We start from the raw sequence: 17278 nt of genomic DNA, 5'->3' as shown, positions 1-17278 counted from the left end.
GCAGACTGGAGCAAGGTGTCTGCCCTCAGAGCAGCTCTGAGGTTAACTTCAGAGTTCAGCAGGTCAAATAACTGCGATGTCCCGCTGAGCTCTGAGCAAAGCCTGCTGGCACTCATGTGAATTTTATTAACACACACATTCCCTCTTACACACACACAAGTTCCCTCTCACACAGACACACACAGACACACACACGCACACACACACACACACACACACATTCTCTCTCAAACGCTCTAAGGCACACAAAAGTACATTCTGTCCTCTTTCTTTGCTGGTCTTTCTTCTGCCTGGCATATATACACACTTAAGCAGCACTCGCACATCAATCAGTCTGACTGCGAATGGCCGCCGCTGTGGGAGATTAGCGCGGCCGTCTCCAGTTGACCTCAAGGGCTCGTCTCTGGGGTGACGGACGGCCCCAGTGACTGGACCTTGTTAAGGAACAGTCTCTGAGAGCAGATGTTGTGCATTTCCTGTCTCCGTGCGATTGTTAACGGCAGGGCCCTCACTGTGTACATTTTTCCTTGAACTCCACTGTAATCAGTGGCCAAATATGGCCAGGACGCGACCACATTTTGTGACACATGAAGGAAGTTGTTTTAGCAAGTAATCAAAGTGGCGTTTATTGACAGATATATACAAATATGACCTTTGTGCATCATCTGACCATTTGAAATGCACACTTTCTATTGAGCATATCCCTTGTATACTGAGGGACATCGCTGGTTACCTCATTCCCTGAAATGGCTTCGACCACATGAAGCATGTTGTCATCTCTGACCTTATTAATGTAACGCCATTCGCATGTTCTCCTCCACCTCCCCTTTCGACCTGCTCCTCCAGCACGGCCAAGTTTTGTGATCCAGCCGCAGAACACCGAGGTGCTGGTGGGAGAGAGCATTACCTTGGAGTGCAGCGCCACTGGCCAGCCACAGCCCCGGGTCACCTGGACAAAGGGCGACCGCACCCCGCTGCCCAACGACGCTCGCATCAACACCACCCCCTCTGGAGGACTCTTCATCCAGAACGTGGACCAAGCGGACGGTGGACAATACACCTGCTTTGCCTCCAATAACGTTGATACCATACATGCAACGGCGTTTATCATTGTACAAGGTAAGAATCAGATGTCATGTGTTAGGTGATTGTGTTTTGCCTTTTGTAATGTAATGTTCACTTGTTAAGACTCTTGTTAAAGATGTGGCATTCTAAAAGAAACCATTGAAAAACACAAGCCTGAAGTGGTGCTCCTGGAAGAAAAACAGCCGTATTGTGATTGAGATTTTACAGGATGTTGTCATGTAACACAGGTTGACTCAGTCAAAACAACAAGACTTCTGAATCAATTTGCATTCTCACTTCAGAATAGAGACAACACTCCAGATTTTATTTTCACATAAAATGAAACAGAATTGTCTCTTTTCCCTTATGTCTGTAGCGATCCCTCAGTTCACACTTGCACCGCAGGACCAGTCAGCGCTGGAGGGTCACACGGTGGACTTCCCTTGCGAGGCCAGTGGTAACCCGCAACCGGTGATCGCCTGGACAAGGGGGGGCAGTCCTCTGCCGCAGGATCGTCGCCACGTGGTCCTGTCCTCCGGGACTCTGCGCATCACTCGGGTGGCAGCCCACGATGAGGGCCAGTACGAGTGCCAGGCAGTCAGCCCCGTGGGCACTGTACACGTAGCTGCTCAGCTCAGCATCCAGCAGAGAGGTGAGGGTCAACGTGATATTGTTTATTACTAGATCGTTTTTTTAATCAATGACAAGTTAATTTACACAAGATCACCTTGACAGAATCTAGGCTTCTGTGGTGAATGTTGAATTTTAGGTTATATAAGAGAGATGATGTGGAAGTAGAGCTTCCACAGGCTGTTAGTGTGGCTGCTGTTAAGGTCTTCTTCAAACACTGTGTGTTTGTGGAGGAGGGGAGTGTTGGGTGGTAAAATGTTAAGAGGCGGGGAGTGGTGCAGACCCCTTCAGCCACAGCTAATTTGTCTCTGCACGTGCGAGTCTGCCATTAAACTGTTACAATGCAAGTATACATTGCAAGACAGTGGGGGGGTGGGTGAGCAAGAGATAGGCATATCGCAGTTGGAGCGTTCTCTTTTGCGTGTATGTATTTCTTTCTGTGGTTGCAAGGACCAATTTGATTCCAAACCATTGGTCCTCAAAACTTAACAGTGCTGCCTGAGGGTTAGGCCTTGGTTTAGAGTAAGTGTCAGTGTTGAGGTTGGGTGTTTATTTGCAGAGGTGGACAAATTACACACATTCTTTACTCAAGTAGAAGTAAAGTTACTTGTGTTAAAAAAACGACTCAAGTAAGACTGTAAATACTGATTCAACTTCTTTACTCAAGATTATTAAAGTGCAGGCTACGAATCTTCATCCAGGTAAAGAAGTTCCCCTCTGGTTTACTGTTTACTGTTCAAATCAATCATTTTTCATGTAAATGAGGGATGGGGAATGTTTTGTTGCTCTGTGTCATCGTCATCTTTTCAGTAATGTTGGCTCTGTTTGTGTGTTAGTGTGTGTGTGTGTGTGTGCGTGAGGGGGGGGGGGGGGGGTGCTGTGTCTGTGTGTGTGTGTGTAAACTGAAATTACAGACTTGGCTTCGCACAAGAAAGCATGGCACTCTGTAATCCTGAGATGACACCATGGTTTTCCATGTAGTAATGGCTGTTAACATGGCTCAAAGTACCCGTTGCATAATGACTCTACACAGTTTAAGTCCTTTACAAATCCGCGACCATGCTTGTTCTGTCTGACGGTGTGTAAAAGCGCTGTGCAGAGTAAAAGACAAACCATGAGAAGAAAGATAAAGCAGAGATTAATAGATGAAGTTTAGTATGTTGCCATTCAACACATACGTCGCCGTAACTGTAACATCAATACCTGTTAGATTGTTATTGTGTTGGGATTCCTGCGAGACACCGAGTGGTACTGGCAGCACGTTGTCAGTAGCTGTGATGATGGGTTCTGTACACAGCAGTGAACCCCGCGCTTTAGAGAGTTCAACTTTGATTTAAAGGCAGTTAATTAGTGTGACTCTACTATGAAACTGCCTCCCACTGCACTCTAAAACTTGTGGGATTTTCCCAAGGCCAGGTGGCTCACTGCTGCCTGCTGCATGGGAACCAGGCAGGAATGTGAACACGGTGTGTGAGGGGCAAACATCCACCCGCTCCCACCAGACACCTCAGCGGAAGAGTGAAGTTTAGACAGTACAGTATCACAAAGGGACTCCCTCGGGTTTGTGCGTGCTTATTTTTGTTGGCTCTTTAGGACCTTTTTTCCAGCATAAACACTGACCTTGCCAGGACCAGTAGACCTCATGGGGACCTAAGCCTGGTCCTGGTTAAGGCTAGGGGGAAGATGTGAATTGTGGTTAGGGTAAAGTTAGTTTGGGGATAAAACACAGCTCTGTAAATAGCCACCTTCAAACATGCCCTGAACGCAGATTGTCATAGTGAGAGCCTCCAATCCCCTAAAGTCTGCAGAAATTCTGGTGGAGCCAGAGAAACCATAGCAGCACAGCCGGAGATCCTCTCAAGGGGCACGTCAGATAGAATGGGGGTGTTGATAACGTCTCAAACATGCAACAGATGCAAAAATGAGACACAGACAAAGATGTCAAGAGGTTTTTTTGTGATATTTGCCAACGCCGATGTTGATGTGCTGTAAACAAAATCACGTGATCTCTGCAGCAGAATTAATCCGTTACATCCTGCCTCTACTTGCTGCCCCACCTTTCATTTAAAACGTCTGGAGATTTCTGTGCTGCTGTAAATGCGTCTGAGCAGAGAATACCCTGCTGCGTTGTGCACGTGTGAAAGGCAAACTGTGGAGAAAGTCCAGAACTAATTCTCCGGACTTACTTCTGAGGTCATATCTGAAAACAGCTTGACAGAACTTTTTAAGGGGAAGGTAAAAATAAGTCACTGTTAGGGATAATTGAACGATTAGTCTAGGTTAGGAGGTTGACGTCTGAGGTTATGCATTTTGTTATGATGGTTAAGGTTAGAGAATGGGGCAAGGGGCTGTATTATGCTGATGAGTGTCCCCCACGGGATAGGGAAACGTGTGCGTGTGTCTGTCTGTGTGTGTGTGTGTACGTGCGTGTTTGTGAGTCAAGGTGAGTGATGACAGAGCGACTTGATCTGTGTACACAAATGAAAACCAGCTGTTTTCACTGCCTATATAGCATCTGTTAGGATGAGATGCTGCCTGCACAACATATTGAAATTAAAATGTTTGAGTCATTGAAATGAAAATCATATGAACCGGAAAAGTTATTAGCTTTACAAAGATATAAAGTTGTTGAATGTTTTGTAGCTCTGTAATAGAAGAGAGAAAAATAGCCTTTGCAGTGTAACACAAACTGTGAGTATGTGTATCCATTTTTAAAAACGCTAAGTCTTAGAACATTGTGTCTGCTATGATTCATTGCAAGATTCATTTGACATTGTACACTGATGCATAATCATTAACACATGCGCATGTGTGTGTGTGTGTGTATGTTTTAACTCATTCAGTAACGCCTGTTTTCACAAATGCTCCAAGGGACCTGACGGTTGAGTCTGGTCAGGATGTCCAGATTCCCTGCAGCGCTCAGGGCCAGCCGCAACCCGTCCTCACGTGGAACAAGGTTAGACGCTCAAGCTCCCGTTGGCTGAGTCAGGTCTCACCCCTGTGACCTCATGACCTCAGAGGTCACGGGAGTGAGACAAGTGCTGAAGTGGTTGAACTGGGACCAGGGCATATCTTAAATAAGTCATTTTTGTAAAGTAAAGCAAAGGATGAGAAAGACTTGATTTGGTGATAATTATAACTCAGCTCCGAGTTTTTCTGACATAACGCTTAATCACTTTCTCGTCATTTGATCCCCATATTCTCACACCTGTTCCCGGGGCCATAACCTTTCCCCTTTTGTCTCCCCGCCAAACCTGTCCTTCCCAGGATGGTGTGCAAGTGACAGAAAGTGGCAAGTTCCACATCAGCCCTGATGGTTACCTGGAGGTGAAGGACGTGGGCACTGCCGATGCTGGACGCTACGAGTGCCTTGCTCGCAATCCCATCGGCATCCAGGTTGCTAGCATGGTGCTAACTGTCACGGGTAAGAAAGAGCTGAGGTCAGCAGCTTTTGTCCTTTCTGTCTGAGGGGCGGGTTGACCCCTTGTTAGAAAGTAAGGTTTAGACTTATCAATAGTGTCGCTAATATTGTCTCATACATCTACTGAAGAGAAAACTGATATATTATAATAATTTTTCTTTGTTACACATACTATGATCCATATATCTCCACCACATAGTAACAGCTGCATTCAGGAGACATCAGTTTAATGCAAAATAAATAAAAAGTAGGGCTGTAGTCAAACAAAGAAAATATTGGTCAATTGAAATGTTGTTGGGAAGAGGAGTAAAGTATCGATAACCAATTATATTTATACCGATCATATTATATGTAAACATTGTCCTTCTGCCTAGCCTTGTAGGAAAGTGGTCACACCCAGGATGTGTACACAGGTAGGCAAAAAGATGTGATGACGAATAAAATAAATAAAATGATAAGAGCTTTTTACTGCCTGAAAGCTTCCACAGATTTATTTTTGTTGTCAGATCTTTTCACATATTCATCTAACTTACCTTTAAATCATTATTTTATCAAACATAATAGAAATATATCAACTCAGATGTGTGCATTCTCTAAGTGCAAAACATTAAACGTTACGATCTGCCATGGTGGTTCCTCAAATCAACATTTGACTATCAGTTATCCTTATAATCAATATTTTTATTATGGTGTTGATAAGTTTGGAGACAATTCCAAGTAAATTTAAAGATTTGAAAATATTTTTTCTCTCCCTTCGACCTACTAAAATAATGGACTGAGCCTTGAGTGTAATGAAATGAATTCCCACATGATGAAAGTACTGGTGGAAAATAATTTAGAAACATTCCAGCGACATTCGCTCTCTTCCTGCACCATTGATGTGTTGAATCAGTGTAAAACTCGGTTTAGTTTGATTTCTCTTATTTAACATTTACCAAACACCAAGAAGAGGAAGTGAAATAGATCACAAAGCAGAAACGTTGGATTGTGATTTGCTAACTGAGAGACAAGTAATGATAACGACACATAAAGAGATCTGTGTTATATTTTGTATATTCAGTGTGAATTGTTGCCACATTAGTGCAGAGTCCACAGAGGAGTGAGATCTGTTGATCTTCTTGGTCCAAGTCAGTGAGCCTGCGTGTCACACTCTGCTGCACCGCTATCAGATTCCTATCCGCTCTTCCCCTTGTGTGTTGGTGTTTCCTGCTGAGATCTCTCAGCTCAGACCACAGCACTCTGCTGGTGAACCATAAACTGTATCAGTGTGCTCAGTGGTTGTTGGACTGTCTCTAGTCCTCCCATCACATTTCCACTGTTTTCAGTGGCACACTCTGATGAAGAAGTGTGCCAGAAATGTGTTCACTCCAGCTACAGGAGGGAGGCTGAAGTCTCTTACACCATTCCTTTGGAAATAAGGAACATCAGTTAAGTTCTATATACAAACCATTGCTTTTTTACCAGTTATATAACGGCATAAAAATGCCATAAAACATTTTTGGGAAGAATTTAATGGGGCATTTTATTTGAACTGATACAAATAGACAGCTTTTTGGCCAAAACTTTTTATTATGAAAATGACACCATCTGCGCCTATTTTGTTTCTATACGCCTTGTTCTTAGCTTGTTACTCTCTTGTTACTCTGTGCCACCGAGACACAATTTTCACGGAAATCTGACAACACGATTTATGGCACAAAGGAAGAAACCGCTTCACCCATTGCGTTAACAAAACAAGGATAGGATTCACCAGCGTCATGTTGCTGCAGCGTCTTTACAACATTGACAGAACAATAACAGCACCTGGAGCTGCTTGGGACATGAACGTTTTCCGTTGCTATTTAAAAAAAATGGAAATAACCACAACTGGAGAAAGTGTGTGCTAGTTGATGTTAGTTTTGGTTACGAGCAACCTGTGAATGATGTTTTTGTGCTTTTATTTTATTTTTTTCAGTTCCTGCAGTGAGCAGAGAGGGAGACACCTTCGTGAGCACATCCATCGAGCAGGCCATCCGTAATGTGGACAGTGCTATTGAGTCCACAAGGAGACGTCTGTTTGATGGGTAAGATATGAGAGGGTCACATAACAGACACACTTACATTTGCACATTTAAGTGTGTCTTAAAGCCCTTTGAAGGTTTGTCAGAAAGTGAGGACCACCCGAAATGTATTCACTTTCCAAATATGAATCGTCAAACTTGTCACTTACTGTCATTAATACTTACACAAACATTATTATTAACACAACTTACACAAGGGGACAGCTTCACATTCCCCTGTATTAGCGATAGGATAGGAGGCCTTTTGTAGACTATCGTAAATCATGTTCAGTCTGTAATGTGGAGCAGATTCGGTTTAGAGTGAAAGTAAACTCTAAATTGTGTTTGTTTGCCTATTTATAAGAGCTTTCAAATATTCACTAAACTCTGGATAATCTCCTGAAATGATTTAGTTGGATTGTATGTGCGAACGCTTTCGTCCGAGTCAGTTGCTGTTCAGCCAGCCCTCTCATAAAAACTCCAAATCATGTCCGAGTGAGCCCATGAGAGAATACAGCAGGAGAGATTCACAGTGAGCATGTGAGAGCACCAATTGCGTTTTTTAATTTAAAAAGACGCGAAACCGAAAGAAAATAAAAGAATACAACTATTTCAGAATGAAAGAGTCGTAATACACAAGGAGGACATAGACGAACGATGTCACCTTTGAAAGACAACGAGATACAAGAGCCTTGGGTGATAAGGGCTGATGATGGTGTTGATGTGCCTTAAACAAAAACACAGCTGCAGCAGAATTCATCTGTCATTTCCTGCCTCCTGCAGGCTGGACCCAGGCGTCACCCCTCACCTGAATGTTCAGGAGATTTTCCTTTTCTTGTGAACTCTTCAGAAACTTGTATGAATAAATGTACAGAAACAATTTTTGGAACATTCCCCAGAGTAAGAGTCTGAAAATGGCTCATGTCAGCATTGCACTCAACTCACGTCAGCTGGGATTGGCTCCAGCCCTCAAGACCCTTGAGGGAGAAGCAGTATATATAATGGATGGGTGTCTCTTAATGGCTGGAGGCAGAGTTTACCTACAGAATGAAAAATGTTCTTTCCCACTATGCAGTGTCTGATGTAGGGAAAAGGTCATGTACACCTTTCTGCAGGTTTCAACTTACTGCAGCTCCATATACAACTGTATTTATTGGACATGTGTTTTCCACAAAAGTCTCAGTCTTTGATGGAGATTGTAACAGATGAAAGCAGACTTCATTATGTCATTACTATTTTTTTAAACTTCCAGACACTGACGGGGCCAACATTAAAACACTAATAGCCGGTCTCACATCGTCTTGGCAAATGACTTGCATGTCTGAGTCAGAGCCTTCAGGTAAAGAGTGTAGCCATTGAAAGTTTCAGAGGCCGTGGCTGACACCCTGCTGGTTCATGGCACAGTGTTTTCAATTTTCCGTCAGATCAGAACCCTTGAATTTGAGCGCTGCCGTAGGGTGTGGTGCTCACAGCCATTTGTTCTGACAGCTGCCGTCAGTGTCTGTGGCTGGTTATCATCAGCTTCACATTTTATCCTTATCAATTTGCATATTTTCAAATGGTGTGTCGAAGTATTAATCCTCCGGGATGATTGAGGAATGTCTTTGTAGATAAGAGATGTCAGCGGTGTCGATACAACTCACGTGTTTCCATCCTGTCGAATGATGTGGTTAGCTGTTGTGTTTTTCTTGGCATGCGCACACAGTGAGTGCACACACACAGAGAACACAACCCTGAACCCAAGCACACACACACACACATACACACACACAATTGAATGCTAAATTAAGATGAGGGGATTTCTATCTCTCTATCACGACAGTAACTGACTCACAGTGGCGACTGCTTCCTGCATTACAGCAGACAGTCAGAACTCATATTTTCCGATGAAGTTGTGCACAAGCCTGCGAGTGGCATGTAATGAAGTCTCTTTTCAGCGAGGATCTTTAACCCTTTAGACTGGGTACCTGTCATATGGAATCTGTTGCATGTGAGAGCGACGTTCCTGGTACTGCCTCAGTGAAGGAATTTTATGGAGAATGCTGCAGAGAAAATTAAAAAAAAAAACTAGACTTGCACCAAAATGTAATGGGTTCTTTTCCAACCCATACCACATCCTTCCAGAATGTTTTGTGGTAATCTGCTTGGTTGTTTTTGCATAATCCTGCTAACTAACAGACAAACAAACAAAATAAAAAAAGATAACCTCTTGAATGGAGAGAGTAGTTATTATGCCATATGTCCGTTATTATTATGCCATATGTATGCCATATAGAATGTGTTGTTGCTGCACCAATAATCCAATAATTTAAGTTTTTAACAAAAACACAAAAAATGCTAATGTTCCGATAGTAACATGGCTTACATCATTATGACATCATCTAAATGTGCTCGTAAAATAAGAGTTTTTCATTTTAACATGGCCTGGGTAGAACACCTGTGCATCTGGCGTCATCGTCAGAGCCATATAGGTCCAACTCTGGCTGAGCTTTTAAGGCCGCAGTGGAATGCATGTTGAGGTGCTGCAGCAGTCCAGTGGTCTTCAAGAGGGCACGAGAGCAGTGACAACACAGAGTTGTGTCCATAAACCCAGCTGCAGGCTAGTGATGGAGGAGTGGAGTGGCCAAGATATGTGTACATGTTATGGGCTTCTCCTCATTTCAACTCTCTGACCTGCTATTGCTGTGGTGAAGAAATCTTTTTTGGAAGTGTGAGAGAAAACGCTGCCTTCTTTTCCTGCCCTCGAGAAACACAGACACAAAAACATCTACCGAGAAAATGTGGTTTGACTTTGAACTTGCAAGTGCTTTCTTTTTATTTGTCTTTCTTTGCTCCCACACATTTTTTCTTCTGTATCCCACCGTGTTTTTTTTCCCCTCTACATGACCTCATTTTCATTATCACTTCTCCTTCATCACTCTCTCCTTCTCTCCCACCTCCCGTAAACCCTGTCTTCCTATCCCTCATCCCTCCAGTGAGCCTCGTACCCCAGGAGAGCTGCTCGCTCTTTTCCGGTATCCTCGTGACCCCTACACGGTGGAGCAGGCGAGAGCGGGAGAGATCTTCGAGCAAACTCTTCTGCTCATCCAGAACCACGTCAACCAGGGTCTCATGGTCGACACCAACGGCACCGGTGAGGCTGCTAACCTACTCTTCTGCCTGTTGTGTCCACAAAGTGTTTGCAAAAGATATGATAAAACCTGTGACCAGCAAAAAACAGACAGTTACAGTTCATCTTTTATTTTTGGCATTTTGCCTTTATTTGAAAGATGAAATGGTAAATAGAAATGCTACAAAGGTTCCATGCTGAAAGAGTGGAAGTTTTGGTTACATGGACTGCTTTCTAATTATTAGGGTGGCATTATAACACTGGCAGCTAGTTATAACACGAGTCATATTGTCCATAATTTGACAGAGGACAGAGTTTTGTTGAGATTTGTTTTATATTTTGTTGATAAAGTCATAATACTATGAGAATACATTTGTAATATTAAAATAAAGTTGTAATATTACAAAAATAAAGTTGTAATATTACACAAATAAAGTTGTGATATTACACAAATATATAAACTGGTAATTTTTACAACAGCAAAATGAGTCATTTAACAGGGACAATAACAGAAAATCAGTCTGATACCTGTGTTAAAATGAGGAATATGGAACATTTTGTTAAGTTCTAGTGTAGGTCTCACAAATAACCAAATACTAAAGAGAATTAAATGATTATGATTTTTATAAATCAGCTCCACATTATCACAAGCATCATGACTTTGAAGAGATTGTGTCTCTTTTATGGAGAAGGATATATTGTTGAGTGGCTTTCTGCTAAATTCACATGTTGTGTTTTTTAACTGTCAAACTTTGTATCAAATCTTTTCTTACGCTTGTGATAATTAAAAGCTCACTCACTAGCAATTAGTAAGCGATTATGTATTAGGTTATATTTATGCACAAACAATTGCGGACCTGCCACAATAAGCTGTTAGCGCACAAGAACAGTTTGTGTGAGGGGCCTCCTGTTGTGCATCAGTTTCTAAGCTGAGTATTGCTGCCTTCAATCAAGGCGTGAACAACCTCACTGGGCCCATGGGAGTCAGCTCTCTGGTTTACTGGAGTTGCAGGGTGGAGCCTTTGGCCCACCATTGCTGTTGATTATGCTGTATTCATAGCGAAGGGAATAACCCATGGAACAACTTCTGGCTTGGAGAAAATCAAGGTGGAAAGAACATGATGCCATTAAGACTAAATGATTTCAGTTTATTTTCTGTTAACTCAAGTTGCTCCCAATATCATTTCCACAGTTTCCGCTGTGATTTAATCCAGACTGAGTCCCACAGCCGGTCTTTACTTGCTGTGGCTCATCCCTGCGGGTCACTTTCACACTTTGAGAAAGAAAGCTTCAACCAGCATTACCACAGACCAAGCCAACCGCCCATTTCAAACAGGCAGGCCCTGCACTGGGAATAATAAATTATGTAAATTAAGTCCTTGCGGATCACGATATATCAAATCTGTACCCAAGTATTTTGATGGTAAAAAAAATCCATAAATAAAATCATCTTCCCAGAAAGAGTGTTAACATCTCTCTGCTCTTGGCAGCTACGATTTAAACAGGCTGTAGACTGGGTAAGCTGGAGTCAATGGCCAATACAAGTAATCCACTTTTAACAGCATAGACAGCCACACTCTCACAGATAATCCTGATGTAGAATAAATGTAGAAGCAGATACACAAAATACATGTTTGTGGGTTGTTTCAGTAATAAAATGTTGGTTTTGACAATTTTCTGCAGGGTATACATAACATCTTTCTAAAGTCTCATTGTGTATTCGGTTCGAAGCTCCCAGCCAGTTTCCTGAGCGGAGTCCCAGCCAGTGATTCAGTTCCCAGCTACTCTATGAATTACCATGTTATTGCGAGCAACATTTGGCTGTGTGCAATCACTCCATCTGTGTGCCATTTTCTCTTAAGCAGGACCTGAGGCGGGGAGACGTAATCATAGAGCAGTTGACGAGCGGCCCATAAACAGTTTTATTAGCCCTGTGTCACACAACACAACACTAACCTGCAATCACGACCGAGCACAGGACAAATTGGAACGTGGTTCTAGTCGGTGTGCACATTTTCTCAATTATGCATGAATCAGATTGGCAGACCAGGGGTTAATTTGGATGTTTACATGCATACGCATCTGCCTTTGTTTGCAGTCACATAATCATGGAAAAATGTTGAGCGGTCCAAGAAAGAAAGCTGGAGCGTCTTATATATTTCCACACACACAATGGTGGATTAACACACTCGTTGTAATGGAAGGATTGATTTAACAGCACTAAGGTCAAAGGGGCTAGATGTATCCAGATTCTGTATCTGTGCTGCTTTGGAAAGTTTTGGCTGAATCCAAGAATTGTATCTACATTATAAATCTATAGAGGAAGGAAATGGGAGTAAGGAGTTGGAGTTTGTCTATAGTGATGTTATGGTTAAAAAATAGGGTTGGAAGAAGAGAGAGCTCTGTGGAATAGGAACTAAGAGAGAGCACTGTTTTCTTTACTTGTGTCAACAACCAAATTTGTTGCACTGGCCTCAAACCAAGTTAACAAATAGATTTCAGCCGATCAGCAGAAACAAATGTGCTGCTTTTATTGTATCTCCTCTTCAGCCACATTATGCCCAGTTCTCCTCTAAAACACACACACACAAAAACCACACAACAAGCCAATAATGTGTGAAGCGGACTGTGCACAGAGAGGAAGTCTTACCTATCCCTCATAGGAGATTGGCGGTAGGCACTCAACACATGTTCTCATGCGTTACCACAGCACCATATTGCTAACACATCACAGACACACAAACACACAGATGTGCTGCACTCTGGTGCTCTCACATGTCAGAGCGAGTCGAGGCAGGTTATTGAAATACTGCGACCTGCACCCTCAGGTCAGGAGGTTGATTCCAGTTTGAGTGAATGATTGTGACAAATTTTCCATGGACACCAACATTCCAATATTAACCCAATTTGTCTCAATTAGACACTGTCAGGTAAATAGAGTTTTCCGACAAACTGAATAAGGTCTAAGTATTGTTGACGTGTAGTATTCTAACCTTCACAGCATTTTGCAACATTGACAGACGTAAGTTGAAAACTACTGGATGATGCATGCCCTGGGTTTAAATAAGATGGAAAAATATAAAAGCAGCTTTTGCAAAAAGTAAAACACCCAAGACAACATACTGTAGCTTCGTACATTAAATTATTTCATGTTTGGTTTTTAAAACGAGGGGAAAAATATCAGACATACTGACATGAGTTATAATCCAACTAAGCTCTGACGGCTAAATGGGATATTATATAACCGACTAATGTAAACATCATCAAAATATTGTTTTATTGTGAATAAGGTAAATGGTCAGAATATTGGTGTCCATGGAAACTATACCTTTTTCCTTATCTAATTGATAACCCATTTGCCTCCTAAGTACTTCAGATATTTCTAATCTATCTAATTCTGTTCATTTGTACAAAATTGTTGCCGTTAAACATGTATCCTCTTAATGTGTTGAATTTGTGTTGCCGTTCCTCAGCCTTTCGCTACAACGACCTGGTCTCCCCCCACTTGCTGGACGTGATCGCCAATCTGTCCGGCTGCACAGCCCACCGCCGCTTCAACAACTGCTCCGACATTTGCTTCCACCAGAAGTACCGCAGCCATGACGGCACCTGCAACAACCTGCAGCACCCGATGTGGGGCGCCTCGCTCACCGCCTTTGAGCGTCTCCTGAAGTCCGTCTACGACAACGGCTTCAACCTGCCGAGGGGCGCCAATGAGCAGCCGCACAACGGATACAGGTTGCCGCTGCCGAGGCTCGTGTCCACCATAATGATCGGGACTGAGACCATCACTCCTGACGACCGCTACACTCACATGCTGATGCAGTGGGGTCAGTTCCTTGACCACGATTTGGACTCAACGGTGGCCGCCCTCAGCCAGTCGAGGTTCTCCGACGGTCAGCTCTGCGCTCAGGGCTGCACCAACGACCCACCGTGCTTCCCAATCCAGTTCCCTGCCAATGACGCGCGGCAGCTGCGTAGTGGCGCCCGCTGCATGTTCTTTGTCCGATCCAGCCCTGTGTGTGGCAGCGGGATGACATCTTTACTTATGAACAGTGTTTATCCGAGGGAGCAAATCAACCAGTTAACTTCTTACATCGACGCTTCAAACGTTTACGGCAGCTCACGGCACGAGTCAGAGGAGGTCAGAGATCTGGCCAGTCAGAGGGGTCTGCTCCGACAAGGTATCATACAGAGAACAGGCAAGCCACTCCTACCGTTCGCCACTGGACCACCGACCGAGTGCATGAGGGACGAGAACGAGAGTCCGATTCCGTGTTTCATGGCGGGAGACCACCGGGCAAATGAGCAGCTTGGATTAACTGCCATGCACACTGTGTGGTTCAGGGAACACAACCGCATCGCCACAGAGCTACTGAGGCTGAATCCTCATTGGGACGGGGACACCATCTACCACGAGGCGCGGAAGATCGTAGGAGCCCAGATGCAGCACATCACCTACAGTCACTGGTTGCCAAAGGTAACGGCCAATCGCTGCAGTCGAATGTTCCAGTGTTGTGCTGCTCTTTGTCTCTGATCATTTCTCAAGCTGATAATAAGAGCAACTTTAACATTCCTTCTCCAATCCCCTAGATCCTGGGCGATGTGGGCATGAAGATGATGGACTCATACGCCGGTTACGACCCAAACATCAACTCGGGCATCCTCAGCTCTTTCGCCACCGCTGCTTTCCGCTTCGGCCACACCCTGATCAACCCCATCCTCTACAGGTTAGATGAGGAATTCAAGCCAATCCCCCAAGGGCACATCTCTCTGCACCGCGCCTTCTTCTCCCCGTTCCGCATCGTCAACGAGGGTGGCATCGACCCGCTGATTCGTGGGCTGTTTGGCGTTGCTGGTAAAATGCGGGTTACCACTCAGCTGCTGAATACAGAGCTGACGGAGAGGCTGTTCTCAATGGCCCACGCCGTGGCTCTGGACCTGGCTGCCATGAATATACAGAGAGGGAGGGATCACGGCATACCTCCGTACAACGATTTCAGGACCTTCTGTAACCTGACCTCAGCTCAAACGTTCGATGAATTGAGGAACGAGATTAAGAACGCAAATGTCAGAGAGAAACTACAGAGGTAACTATACACTTACGATTATGATTAATACTTTGAGAATTTGACGTGATACCAGTTTGCAACAAATGGAACAAAGTAACTGGCCTACAGTCAACGTAGCATATTTACATATTGCCGTCTCCCTGACTTTTCTTTTCTGCTGCAGGCTGTACGGCAGTCCTCTGAACATCGACTTGTTCCCTGCCCTGATGGCCGAAGACCTGGTACCCGGCAGTCGACTGGGGCCCACCCTCATGTGTCTACTGGCAGCTCAGTTCAAACGCCTGCGAGATGGTGACAGGTAGAGTAAGATCAGATTTTTTTTCTGAAGGGTATGTACTGAGGGCAGACATTTCCCCCTGATAAAAACAAAATTATGTTTTTCAGCAATATTTTTGGAATCATTCAGGATTATAAATATATTTCTATCAGCTGATCAATAGAAACCGTTTGTGGTATTGAACCTCTGACAGTAACAACATATACATGACACCAATATTGACCAATAAAACTATTATAAGACATTATTTCGATTATAGTGTTTACATGAGTAGCTTGCCAGTGTTTACATGTTACCGAGCACAGACTGTAAAAAACTCACACCATTATGTCTGACGTTGCTCTGCCTGTTTTAAAGACCAAACCTGACATAGTTTGATGAACAATACTACTGTATTCCCTTTTGATAGTATTCTGTCTAATTTTGCAAAAACACCTTTTTACTTTCCATCTTGTAATATGTGTCATCAAGCAGTCGGTAACTGACGTGTGTCGATGTCGCAAAATCCTGTGCTGCTCCAACAGGATGTTTTAATGTGATCCAGACCTGTACATGTCTATTGTCTAAACAATGCGTCTAAGATCAGAATACACATACAAATGTCTTAATTTGATTATTGTTTATGCTGAGTATGAACTTTTCTGTGTTAATTTAATCATTGCTATAAACATGTCAGTATATTATGTAGACTATTTGCTAAATTTGGTTCATATCATAAGAATGGTGTCCATGTATACGTAGTCTTTTTCCCCTAAAGGAATAGATTTAAATTAAAGTTATGTAACCTTACTAAGAGGTTCTCCATCATGTCAAAAGAAGAGAGAGGTTGGAAAGTATTTTATCTCATGTCTCATCTCAGTCACTTCCCTTGCCCCTGTCTCCTTCAGGTTCTGGTATGAAAACCCAGGCACGTTCACTCCTGCCCAGTTGACCCAGTTGAAACAGACCTCGCTGACACGGGTGATGTGTGACAACGGCGACAACATCACTCGCATCCAGCGCGACGTCTTCAGGGTGGCAGAGCTGCCCCATGGCTATGGCAGCTGCGACGACATCCCTCAGATTGACCTGCGCATGTGGCAGGACTGCTGCGAAGGTAAGACAACTTTGCCCAAGGACACTTTGACATGCGTAATGGGGGAGCCGGGGATCAAACCACCAACCCTCTGGTTTGTGCATGACCCACTCTATCTTCTTTTCCTTTCGTCTTTACATTGGCTTGAGAAAGTATTTAGACCCTTCCTTATCTGCACATTAACGTTTTTGTAGATTTCATGTTAAATCGATAAAGATTTAACTTTTGCCGATCACCAAACACTCCATAATCCATGAGTACTAATGGAAAATATGCAAATTTAAGAAAAATGTTTGTTCAAACCTATTTAAATACATTAACTCCCGTTATTAGCACAAGCTCTCAATATGAAGCAGTCTGATGTTTCAGTTCATAACCATGTGATGATTCATTGACTCCAACTTGACTAAGACTGGATTTGAGGCAAAACATATTAGTGATTTTACATAAAGCTTCACTTTCAAAAAGTACGTTCATGGTAGTATAAATGTCTGCCGGATATTTGTCGTCCCTATCCAGTGTTTGTGTGATGTTTTCTTAGAGCAGTTAAAAGCAGAATCTGTACCTTTCACGTTCGCATCTTTCATCAA

The 17278-nt window shown here is 43.3% G+C and overlaps 1 protein-coding gene across 1 annotated transcript in view; it reads left to right on the top strand.

Moving 5' to 3' along the window:
* The window catches only part of LOC133962353 (peroxidasin), a 56213-nt gene that overhangs the window by 28003 nt on the left and 10932 nt on the right, over window positions 1-17278 (top strand). The window contains exons 10-19 of the mRNA XM_062397925.1: window positions 847-1119; window positions 1442-1717; window positions 4539-4651; window positions 4963-5119; window positions 7071-7179; window positions 10131-10288; window positions 13738-14744; window positions 14858-15354; window positions 15500-15634; window positions 16501-16709. Coding sequence (XP_062253909.1) covers window positions 847-1119; window positions 1442-1717; window positions 4539-4651; window positions 4963-5119; window positions 7071-7179; window positions 10131-10288; window positions 13738-14744; window positions 14858-15354; window positions 15500-15634; window positions 16501-16709 — 2934 coding nt within the window. The remainder of the gene's footprint in view (window positions 1-846; window positions 1120-1441; window positions 1718-4538; window positions 4652-4962; window positions 5120-7070; window positions 7180-10130; window positions 10289-13737; window positions 14745-14857; window positions 15355-15499; window positions 15635-16500; window positions 16710-17278) is intronic.

This window comes from Platichthys flesus, chromosome 10, assembly GCF_949316205.1.
Source record: "Platichthys flesus chromosome 10, fPlaFle2.1, whole genome shotgun sequence".
Taxonomy (NCBI): Eukaryota; Metazoa; Chordata; class Actinopteri; order Pleuronectiformes; family Pleuronectidae; genus Platichthys; species Platichthys flesus.
Note: the sequence above shows the minus strand (reverse complement) of the source record. Positions and strands in the feature narration are given on the sequence as shown.